The sequence below is a fragment of the Leucoraja erinacea genome, chromosome 7 (genome assembly GCF_028641065.1).
Source record: "Leucoraja erinacea ecotype New England chromosome 7, Leri_hhj_1, whole genome shotgun sequence".
NCBI classification, from domain to species: Eukaryota; Metazoa; Chordata; class Chondrichthyes; order Rajiformes; family Rajidae; genus Leucoraja; species Leucoraja erinaceus.
The window spans coordinates 4270327-4282564 of record NC_073383.1 but is presented as its reverse complement, the minus strand read 5'-3'; the positions used below and the strand labels follow the sequence as shown (position 1 = coordinate 4282564).

The 12238-nt window shown below is 46.5% G+C and overlaps 1 protein-coding gene across 3 annotated transcripts in view; it reads right to left on the bottom strand.

Moving 5' to 3' along the window:
* Positions 1-12238, bottom strand: part of col6a3 (collagen, type VI, alpha 3) — a 246465-nt gene that overhangs the window by 114132 nt on the left and 120095 nt on the right. For 2 of the 3 annotated variants that reach the window (XM_055637668.1, XM_055637670.1), the window contains 2 exons: positions 6230-6868; positions 308-892 (listed from right to left, as the gene is read on the bottom strand). The exons of the other annotated variant lie outside the window; for it this stretch is intronic. In XM_055637668.1, the coding sequence (XP_055493643.1) occupies positions 308-892; positions 6230-6868 (1224 nt within the window). The remainder of the gene's footprint in view (positions 1-307; positions 893-6229; positions 6869-12238) is intronic. 3 annotated transcript variants of the gene reach the window in all.

The window sequence follows — 12238 nt, the reverse complement described above, 5'->3', positions numbered from 1 at the left end:
CCAGGCAGCAAAACCCAAAGACCATATCTAGGTGGCATTTCGTGTCGTGACCCTTCTTTAGTCGGAAGAAGGGTCACAACCCGAAACATCACCTATCCATAGTGATCCGCTGAGTTACTCCAGCACGTTTTGTCATTTTATGTAAACCAGCATCTGCATTTATTTGCTTCTATAGTAATCATTTAATACATTGAAGAGCATATTGTGGCTCTGCATTCAGGATGACCTCCTTCTTAATGTAAAAAAAACCCTACAGTTTTTGCTCTTTTAACCAACTAAAAAATACATTACTTAGCAGCGCTTTTACCTTCAGTTATAATTATTGGCTCCTCTGTTGCAGGCACTGGTTGAACTTTAGACAGCAGCTGTTGTTGAATTGATTGCAATTCCTGGAAGCTGCTCAATTTGAAAGCTGAGTCTGGGTCGGAAGTGATCAGTTGCATCTCCGATGTGTCTGCGCTCTTGGCCCCGATGGCAATGGGCACAACACCAGCCTGTCTCAATGCCTCTGCTGCCGGCCCAACATTGTCCCTGGATCTCCCGGCTGTGATGAGCACCAGGATCTGTGCAGCTCCAGCATCTCTCCTGCTGCCTGCGGCTGGGATGAAGACATTCCTTGTGACAAACTCCAGTGCTGCACCAGTGTTGAGGGGTCTTCCCTTTCTCAGTCTCAGATCTCTTATTGCATTCAAAACAGCACCCTTTGTTGAATGCCTGTCAAGGCCAAATTCAAACGTTGGGTGGGAATTGTATTGTACCACAGCAACCTGATCCTTGTCAGGCCCAACATCAAGCTCCTGGATTACTTTCTTCAAAAAATCACGGACCTGAATAAATGATCTCCCCATTCCGGAAGTGCCATCAATTAAGAACACGATATCTCTCTTCATAGCTGCAGAAAATGAAAATTAATATTCAATAAACAAAAATGGAAATAATTCATTCAATGTAATCAATATTTCAGTCAAATATAAATAAACAATCAAGGAAATATAAAGTTGCATTTTGTTCATTTTGTAATAGTCTCTTCATGGTTGAGCTCTTAATATTCATTGACATCTTAGTCATAGAGTTATAGTCATAGAGTGATACTGTGTGGAGACATGCCCTTCTGCCTGCGCTTGGTCCATATCCCTCCAAACCTGTCCTATCCATGTGCCTGTCTGAAGTCTGAAGAAGGGTTTCGGCCCGAAACGTCGCCTATTTCCTTCGCTCCATAGATGCTGCCGCACCCGCTAAGTTTCTCCAGCAATTTTGTGTACCCTCTCCATGTGCCTGTCTAACTGTTTCTTAAACTATGGGATATTCCCAACCTCAACTACCTCCTCTGGCAGCTTGTTCCATTAACCAACCACCCTTTGTGTGAAAAGGTTACCCCTCAGATTCCTATTAAATCTTTTTCCCATCACCTTGAAACTATGTCCTCTGTTCCCCTACTCTGGGCAAGATGCTCTGTGCATCTACCCAATCTATTCATGATTTTGTTCACCTCTATAAGATCACCCTTCATCCTCCTGCGCTCCATGAAATAGAGACCCAGCCTACTCAACCTCTCCTGATAGCTTACATCCTCTAGTCCTGGCAATCTTCTCTGAACTCTTTCAAGCTTGACAATATCTTTCCCATAACTTGGTGCCCAGAATTGAACACAATATTCTAAATGCGGTCACACCAACGTCTTATACAACTGCAACATGACCTCCCATCTTCTATACTCAATACTCTGACTGATGAAGGCCAATGTGCTAAAATACTTTTTCACCACCTTATCTACCTGTGACTCGTCCTTCATGGAACCATGCACCTGTACTTCTAGATCCCCCTGCTCTACAACACTACCCAGAGGCCTACCATTTACTGTGTAGGTCCTGCCTTTGCTAGACGTCCCAAAATGCAACACCTCACACTTCTCTGTATTAAATTCCATCAAACATTCCTCTGCCCACCTGGCCAATCGATCCAGATTCTGCTGCAATCGTTCACAACCATCTTCACTATCTGCAAAACCACTCACTTTTGTATCATCAGCAAACTTGCTCACCTTTCCCTGTATGTTCTCATATAAATCATTGATGTAGATGACAAACAGTAACGGGCCCATTGCCGAACACTGAGGCACACCACTAGTCACGGGCATCCAATCTCAGAAGCAACCTTCCACCATCACCCTCTGCTACCTACCATGGAGCCAATTTGCTATCCATTCAGCTATGTCTCCTTGGATCCCATGCTATCTAACCTTCCAGAGAGCAGCCTACCATGCGGAACTTTGTCAAATTCCTATTCTAATCTACCCAATACATTTGACGGCACTGAGCCTGTACTTGCTGGAATTTAGCAAGATGAGGGGAACCTCATTGAAACTTATCAATTAGTGGTAGAGTCCAGGACAAGAGGACTAGAGGTCATAGCCTCAGAATTAAAAGACCCTCCTTTAGGAAGGAGATGTGGAGGAACTTATTTAGTCAGAGAGTGGTGAATCTGTTGAATTCATTGCCACAGACAATTGTGGATGCCAAGGCAGTGTACTGATGTTTTTAAGGCAGAGATAGATTCTTGATTAGTGCAAGTGTCAGGGGTTATGGGGAGAAGGTAGGAGAATGGGGTTCAGGGGAAAGATAGATCAGTCATGATTGAAAGGCGGAGTAGACTTGATGGGCCGAATGGCCTAATTCTGCTCTTATCACTTATGACCTGATGACAATACAAGATAAGAAAGCCACTGCAAAGTATTACAGTGGACCCTTTATGTAAAAAAAAAACACAATGTGGTATCCATTTAGTAGAGCATATTAAAACTTCCCTTAATCAATAATTTGAAAAATAAATTGCTGAAAATACCCAGCTGTTCAGGCAGCATCGGTGGAGAAAGAAATTGTTGATGTTTCAAGTCTGAGACCCTTTATCAGAACAGTCCTGTTCACCTTGGGCAGTTCTGCCAAGATTACCTGGAGGTGTGGGCAGATTTTCACTCATCGCCGTCATGCCAAATAGACTTAGCAGTAATTTCCCAAAGGGAATTTCATTTCAATAGCTGTTTCAGTTTATGACTGTAACCGGAATGTGATGGTGGTTACTTTTATGAGATGGTGATTACTGTGATTAGCAGTAGCTTTAAATATTTGTAGCAGAATCTGTTCAATTAAAGAGAGGAAAGAAGTGAAAATAGACTTGCAGTGGGGAAGTAATGTGTAAAGTGCCTGTCCCACTTGGCCATCATTTGCGCGTAATTTATGCGACATATTTTACCCGTCACGATGCACGACACGTGCGTTGTAACACGCATGTGATGCGCGCATTGTACGCATTGCGCGCGCATGGTGCGTGATGACATAGACAGTGACGCGTGGCCGTCGCAGGATTTTGCGATGTACAAAATCTTCGCGCGCCATCTGCGTCACACGCAAATGACAGGCAAGTGGGACGCCCTTATCTATAGCAATCCAGACACTTGAGAATTTTAGTTAAAACCTCCAATTTTAGTTAAAACCTCATTGGAGATAGAGATAAAGAGCAACATTCTTTGAGCCATGACAACACTACACCGAATAAAGCTTTTTACCCCAACATCTCTATCTGAATCATTATGTGTCTATCTATTCTAATTCCATTTACCACCACAAGTAGTGGGGACTTGGAATAAGCTACCAGAACAAGTACATACAATGAGTACAAGATATTTGGATGGAATTACATGGACAGGAAAGGCTGAGAAGGATACAGGCCACATGCCGTCAAATTGCACTAGCTCACAATGACACTGGGCCTCCTCCATTGCCAGAGAAAGGCCACATGAACACTAGAGGAACAGCTCCTTATATTCCACGTGCAGCTTACAACCCAATGGCATGAACATTAACTTCTCTGGTTTTGGGTAACACCTCCCCATTTTTCGTTCCCCTCTCTTTCCTTTACCTGTTTGAAGCCCCCCTCCTCATCCCCACACAGTCCCATTCCACCTTTATCCTTTTCCCTGGCTATATTTCACATCTTATACTCCCCTCTTCTCTTCTCAACTGACCCTCTTTAGTCTTTTTCTCATCCCCTTTTGTCTTTGTTTCATCTCCAGTGTTGGTACATCCACATGCCCGCCTTATTTTTCTTTTGTCAGGCTTTGTCCCAGCCCCACTTCTTTTCCAGCTTTCTCCACCCTTACTACAGGACTTCAAAATGCAGAGAGCATTTTGTGTGGATCTGGTATATCTGGGTATTGAATGCGCTTCTGGTCTGCAGTGTGCAATAGTCAACAAAATACACTGCATCTTTAGGAAGGAAAAATACAAAACATGTCAATCCCACTGGATAGGCCTTAGTCATGGTGCTGTACAACACGGAAACAGGTCCTTCAGCCCAGGTTGGCCGTGCCGTCCAAGTTGGCGTCTTGGGGTGGTCCTATTTGCCTGCATGTGGCCCATAGCCCTCAAAACCCTTCCCCTCCATTTATCTGTCGTTAATAACCTCAAGAAAATATTAAGTCTACGTGAACCTGCTTCAGTTTCCTGAGTCCAAGTCAGAAAGAAGTCTCACCCCTTTCCAGGGTTAATCGCTCCACTGTTTATAATGCTCCCTGCATTATGAAGTCCTCGACAGTGAACCCCATGGGCAATCACTACCAACGTGTCTGCCCACACAGTCAGTACACATCTCCTACACTTGTCTCCCGTACTAAGTAACCCAACCCCCCCCCCCCCCCCCCCCCCCCCCCGCACCGTTCCCTCCCAACTCCAGTCCCGTCCCGACCCCCTGGGAAACTGAAGGGAGCGATAATCAACTGCCACGGATACAAATAATATCATACACAAGAAAGGGCAGATGCTGGTTGACAAAAAGTGAACACACAGTGCTGGAGTAACACAAAGACGCAGCAGAATTTTAGAAATGTCATCCCGTCACCCATTCCTTCTCTCCAGAGACGCTGCCTGTCCCGCTGAGTTCCCACGGTAGACTCACGAGTCACTACGGTAAACTCACGGGGGATCTATGGGACATCTACGTTCTTACAACGAGTTTAAAAGTTTAACATTTTTACTTCAAGAGCAAATTTGACTCGTGGAAATCTTTCATCATGTTTAAAGATTTTCACGAGTTAACAAGTTTCCCGAGTACCTGCCGCTAGCGTTACGAGTTCCGACGTTCCCGCTACGTTAATTTTACGTGATTACCACGAGTTTGATTTGTTTTAACTGGAACTCGAAAGAGGGAGCACATAACGCCATTTCTGGCCTCCCTCCACTGGCTCCCGGTGCACTTTCGAGTTCATTTTAAAATTCTTTTATTTGTTTTTAAATCCCTAAATGGGCTCGCCCCGCCTTACCTCTCTGAACTGCTACACCCATACGCTCCTGCCCGGTGCCTCAGGTCAGCTGATCAGCTGCACCTGGAGGTACCGAGGTCTAAGCGGAGGCTCAGAGGGGATAGAGCCTTCTCTGTTGCTGCTCCGGCACTCTGGAACACCCTGCCGTTGCACATCAGACAGGCCCCCTCACTGTCCATCTTCAAAACCAGTATACATTGATTTTCCTTGGCTTTTGACACTGCTTGAGACTTTGCTCCTATTTTTAGTGCTTTTAATGTTTTTAATTGTTATTGTTTTTACTCTTTCGTTTAATGTTTGTATTGTTATGTAATCATTTCTTGTCCATGATTAGTCATGTTCAAGACTTTGTTGCAATTGTGGTTGTTTTAAAGTGCTCTATAAATAAAGTTATTATTAAACTCGGGATCTCTCGTGGGTGGACTCGCACCATGAGACAGGGGTTTAAGGCAGCAACTCTACCGCTGCGCCACCATGGCGTCTTGATATAGCTTGATATTATTCTGAAGAAGGGGGTCCACCCGAAACATCAATCATTCCTTCTCTCCAGAGATGCTACCTGTCCCGCTGAGTTACTCCAGCATTTTGTGTCTATCTTCCGTGTAAACTAGTATCTGCAGTTCCTTCCTACACACTGAGTGTTATTTCACTAGCATGGATAGGAAAGGTTTTGAGAGATATGGGCCTAACACAAGCAAATAGAACTTCCAAATGGTTGGCATGGACAAATTGGACAAACAGGCCTGGTTCCTAGCTGATTGGTCTTTGACTTTAACCATATTGGCTCAAACTATAAATTAATAAGAATCTATCGAGGTCAATAGAAATATGCTAGCGATTAATTTGACCGACGGTGGAAAATATATTATTTCACGAGTGGTGTTCCTTGAGAAAAAGTAAATGTAATTCAGCTACCTCTGGTGTTGTCAATCGTGGCTTCTTCAACATGCACTGCTGGCTTTTCAGTGGGTGTTTCCAGAGCATGTGTTCTTTCAAAGGATGCAATCACCTGTTCCTGTAAGCCTGGCAGAGAAGAGAAATCCCTCACACTGAAGCCCAGATTGGGTTTAGAGGCTATCTCCTTGAGCTGAGCAGGGTCTGCAGACCCTGATCCAACAGTTAGGGTTATCACGTTGCTCTGCTTCAATGCATCCGCAGCTCGCTTGATGTCATCTCCAGACCTCCCACCAGTGATGAGCACCAAAAACTGGGGGACACCGTCCTCTCTTCTGCTGCCTGCAGATCTGGTGAAGTGGTATCTGAGGACAAACTCCAATGCCTTCCCAGTGTTGAGTGTCCGGCCACCTTGAAGAGTGAGGGATCTCAGCACAGAGAGAATTTCATCTTTTTTGGGGTAGGTGTTTAGATAAAACTCTGTTTCTGCTTTGTTGCCGTACAGCACCAGGCCGACTCGCACTCGGTCACTTCCAATATCAAGTCTCTCGATTATCGCTGACATTAACTCACGGACTGGCGGTAGATTCGAATTCCCAACAAAGTCAGATTCGTCAATCAGGAACACAATGTCTCTCCTGCTGTCTGTCGAAGATAGAACTAGAATAGAGACACATACAAAAAATACACTAGGTTACATCAAACCAATTACAAAATAATTAAAGTTGACGAATCAAACTTTTTAAAGGTCTGAAGAAGGGTTTCAACTCAAAACATTGCCTATATCCTTCGCTCCATAGATGCTGCCTCACCCGCTGAGTTTCTCCAACATTTTTATATCCCTTGCAAATCTTTTAAAGACCCACGTCATCATTAGAATTGCAAGGGGCGTGGAATAAAGAAAAACCTTCTTGCATTCCTGTCAAAAGATAAGGGAGAAGACAGAAAGTGCTGGAGTAACTCAGTGGGTCAAACAGGATCTCTGAAGAACTTGGATAGATGATGTATCTGGTCATGAGCCTTCTTCAGACTGATTGTAAGAGGAGGGGGAGGAGGGGGGGGGGGGGGGGGGCAGAGGGGATGAAAGATGAGAGAGATGGGGGCAGGACAAGTCCTGGCAGGTAAATGGTTGAAGGTTGATACTGGTGAGGGAACAGGTGATAAGCAGATGGTTGAACAAAGGCCAGAGGTGTGAGACAAAAGGATGATGGTTGTGAATTGTGAAGCTAGAGGAAGAAATGTAGGTGGAAGAGGAGGGAGGAAAAGGTTAATGAAATGTTTATTGTGTATAGGCTGTGAGGTGATACATCTAACTACTCTTTTGTAATCAGTTAATAGTACAGGTGATCCCATATCATGGCTGTTCAGGTTGCGGAAATTTGCCCATACAAAATTCACTCATCTGCTACCCAAAAAAGTAAATACATCAACACAAATTTTGTTTTTTCAACTTGCTTTTCTTGACAGGTGAGCCGATGGATTTGTGCCATAGAAAGTCATGACACAGTCCACTGATACACTCTAAAGACACAACATGGGTGGCCCGGCGGTATCGTGGTAGAGTTGCTAGCTTACAGCGCAAGAGACCCGAATTAAATCCTGACCACGGGTGCTGTCTATACGGAGTTTGTACGTTTGACCTGTGTGGGTTTTTTCCGAGATCTTTGATCTCGTGTCGACCATGCTGCGAGTATGAGTCGAGGGCAAACTCGCCAGAACTCGCGGATTAGGTCGCTCAATTGGGACAGGCCCTTCACAAAGGTTCACTGAACAGTCCTATCTATTGCCTGCGGTCACAAGTGGCGGCTGGCCCAAACACAAGGAGCAGAGGGGAGATAGCTGGTTGAAAGAGCTGCACACCCTCCCTATACCTACTACCCCAGAATCCACCATTTGCGTCCTTTTGTCTTCTACCCTTCTCCCCCCCCCCCCCCCCACCTGACTCATCTGACTATCAACCTACAGACTATCACCTACAGTATATCCACCTATCACTTGCTAACTCTTGCCCCTTCCTTTATGGTGATACAGGTCCTTCGGCCCAACTTGCCCACACCGGCCAACATGTCCCAGCTACACCAGTTCCACCTGCCTGCGTTTGGTCCATATCCTGCCAAACCTGTCCTATCCATGTAATTGTCCAACTGGTTCTTAAACATTTGGATAGTCCCAGACTCAACTACATTCTCTGGCAGCTTGTTCCATATACCCAACACCCTTTGTGCGAAAAAGTTACCACTCAGATTCCTAGTATATATTTTCTCCACCTTAAACCTATGTCCTGTGATCTTTCTTTCCACTTCCGGATTTTATAATCTATCTCCCCTCTACACCACCAGTCTGAAAAAGTGTCCCAACCCCACTTGGTCCATTTCCTGCCACAGTTGCTACCTGACTCTCATGTTGTTGAAGATCTCAGCACCCGCTGTCTCTTATGAATCCAGACTATTTGTTTGCCTGGGCATCACAAATGGCCTGACCACGCTGGATTATCGGAGGTTGGTAATAATCCTTCCGTGTTCCCTTTCAATGAATAGTTAACCAAAAGATCTAAAGAATGTAAAACTCCGATCCCGAGAAAATAATACAATAGTTTAGTTTAGTTTACTTTAGAAATACTGTATAGTGTGGAAACAGGTCATTCAGCCCACTGATCATTGATCACCTACACACTCATTCCATCTATATCTATATTACTAAAAGTATCTTTAACACTTCCTGTTGAACTGTATATTGATTTTAGAAAAAAGTGCTGCCACTTACGGCCGTGATTTCTGGCCATCTTACTCAGAGTCCCCCTCGGCTGTTCAGGACAAGAGGATTGTTCCCATCGATGAAAAATAAAAGAGTTATTAGTGTTTGATTCTCTCTGCTGCCCCTGCTGGTGGGAGGGGGGAAGGACTATAAAACCTGGAAGTGTTGTGCCTCAGTCAGTCTCTGCAAGATGGGGAAGTGAGAGGGTCACTTCTCTCAGCCTGAGCTGTGAATAACACTGAACACATGTCTACTATGAGTGTGGTTTTATTGACCTTGAGTGCCCTTAATGTTTGGGTTGAAGTAAAAGGTCTGCAAATGTTTGCTGGGGTGGGGGGTGGGGGGGGGGGGGGGGGGGGGGGGGGGGGGGGGGGGGGGGGGGGGGGGGGGGGAGGGTTGGGTTGAGTTGAATTAAAAGCTCTGCAAATGATTGCTTGTGATTGAGGGGGGCACTTACGGCTGTGATATCTGGCCATCTTACTCAGTCCCCCTCTGCTCATCAAGTGCAGAGGATTCTTCCCATCAAAGGAAAATAAGTGTTGTTAGTGTTTAAAATATGTTGGGAATCTCTCTCCTGTCAATCACACCATGAAGGCCACACCTTTTCCGGTGGGAGGGGATAGGGATTATAAAACCCGGAAGTGTAGGTGTGGCTCAGTCTCTGCATGATGAGGGAGGGAGAGGTCACAACCCTGTCTGAGCTGTGAATCAACTGCATTTGAATGTGGTGGTCTTGCACCCTGCATGAAATGGTATGAAACTGCACTTGAATTTGGTTGCCTTACACCCTGCTTGAAGTGGTATGAAACTGCACTTGAGTTTGGTGGACTTGGATCCTGCTTGAAGTGGTTGGAAACTGCACTTGAATTCGGTGGCCGTGCACCCTGCTTGAAGTGATAAGAAACTGCACCTGAATTTGGTGGCCTTGCACCTGCTTGAAATATAATTTCAAGGAATAGCCGTGAGTCAACTTCCAGCCCACCAGCCGCGAGTGAGCTGCCAGCACATCAGGCCTGAGGGACTGAGCTGCCACCCCAAGAATCCATTTGGCCCACAATGTCCATACTAGCCCTCCGGAGACCAGTCCCTTCAGCCCGCAAAACCCATACCAGCACTCCAGAAAGGCCACACTCCCCACTGGCCACCAATATTGGAATTGGTGGAGAGGTGGAATATTGCATTGGGGGACCAGCCCTCCCGTGTGAACATGGGACTCACTTAGTCTAGTATATTACTAAAACTCTCATCTTGTTTGTTTGCAGGTTTTGTGTTGCACTTCTATTTACACAAAAAAGGTACACGATAACACTACAATTTTTGGCCCACCTTACTCACCATTGTCCTGTGGTGTAAATGAAACAAGTTTTGTTCTGATTGATGGTATATTTTAAAACGTATCAATGTTTAAAACCTAAATGAACAAAACAGCGCCCCCACCCATGCATGCACAGTTGGGGGAGGATTCCCGTGCTTGTCTTTATTGGTGTCACAAAGGGCACCCAACGGGTCCTCAGCCATGCCTGCGCAGTTGGGGCCTTTCCAGAATTCAGATTTCCATCTTTTTTTGCACAATGGCGACACAGGTAAGATGACTTCCATTTTGCGGGTATCCGCCGCCTTGGCATTGAGGCTGGGGTCTGCGTCTGTGGGCAGCAGCGGCCGGCTCCGGGGGCAGGGAGAGGCCGCACTGACGATCCAGGGCCTGGGTGCTGAGGCTGTCTCTGAGGCCGACGGCCGTTGCTGCTGCTGCTGCTCCGGGTGCGGGGAGAGGACGTACCGAGGATCCGAGGCCTGGGCGCTGAGCCTGGCTCTGAAGGTGGTGGCGCTGCTGCTCCGGGCTCGCAAGGAGGGAATGGAGCAGCACCCTTGAGATCCTTGGGAGGTGAGGAAGGAGGGTGGGGGGATAGAGGGAGAGAGAGCAAGGGGGTAGAGAGGGAGAGGGGGGAAAGGGAGGGAGGTGAGGAGGGAGAGTGGGGGGAGTGGAGGGGGGAAATGGAGAGAGAGGAGAGGGGAGTGGGGGAGGGGGAGGGAATGGGGACCAAAGAGGGGGAGAGGAGGGCAGTGGGGGATGTGAGGAACGATAGTGGGAGGGATAGAGGGAAGTAAGGAGTGGAGGAGGTGGGAGATAGAGGGATATGAGAGGGTAGGGAGGTGAGAGGAATTATGGGAGGAGGGAGGGATTGACTAAGGGTAAGGGAAAGTAGAGGGAGATATGAGGGAGGGATTGGGGGAGGGGAGGAGGAGAGGGAGGGTGAAGAGGAGGGGGAGGGAGTGTGCTGGGGATTAGGGGAAAATGAGCAGTTGGAGGCTATGGATGAGTGGTGGAATATTGTGTTGGGGGAACGGGTTGCATTGAGGGCCCAGGCCTCCCGTGTGACCGGGGCCTCAATGGGTCTGGTATATATTACAAACACTATCAGTGTGTGTGTGTGTGTGTGTGTGTGTGTGTGTGTGTGTGTGTGTGTGTGTGTGTGTGTGTGTGTGTGTGTGTGTGTGTGTGTGTGTGTGTGTGTGTGTGTGTGTGTGTGTGTGTGTGTGTGTGTGTGTGTGTGTGTGTGTGTGTGTGTGTTCCTGAAATTGCGACAAAATGGTACACGATAGGGCTATATTATTTGCACCACCTTACTCACAATTGTCTTGTGGTGTGTTTTTTATCAAGTTTTGTTCAGATTGATGGTATATTTGACAAGTTATTCACATTTTAAACTTTATAAACCTTACTGAGAATAATAGCTTCAAGTGCAGTTACAGCTATGACGTCACAATGGAATCTCATTTACATAAACTGCCAGTGAACAGCGCTCCACCCGACAATGACATGACAATGGGATCTCATTTACATAAACTGCCCATCAACAGTGTTCCACCCAGTGCAATGAGATATTTTTTACATTGTTGTAAGGAGAGGGATGGGGGTGGGGGAGGGGAGGAGGAGAAATGTTATTTAAACATTGTGTTTAGTGGGGGAGTGAGATAGGGGAGAGGTGAGAAGTGGGGGGAGCAGCGAGAGGGTAGATGGGAGAGGAGAGAGAAGATTTAGGGTGAAGAGGAGGGGGAGGGTGTGTTGGGGGATGAGGGGAAATGAGCCGGGCACAGTTTGGGGCTATGGGTTTGTGGTGGAATTTTGCATAGGGGGAACGGGTTGCGTGGTGGAACGGGTGAGTGATGGAATAATGCGTTGGAGGAACGGGGTCCCGCTTGGTCTAGTGTTATCCTATTTTTGCATCCTACACACTAGGGGCAATTTACAGAAGCCAATCAACTTACAAACCTGCA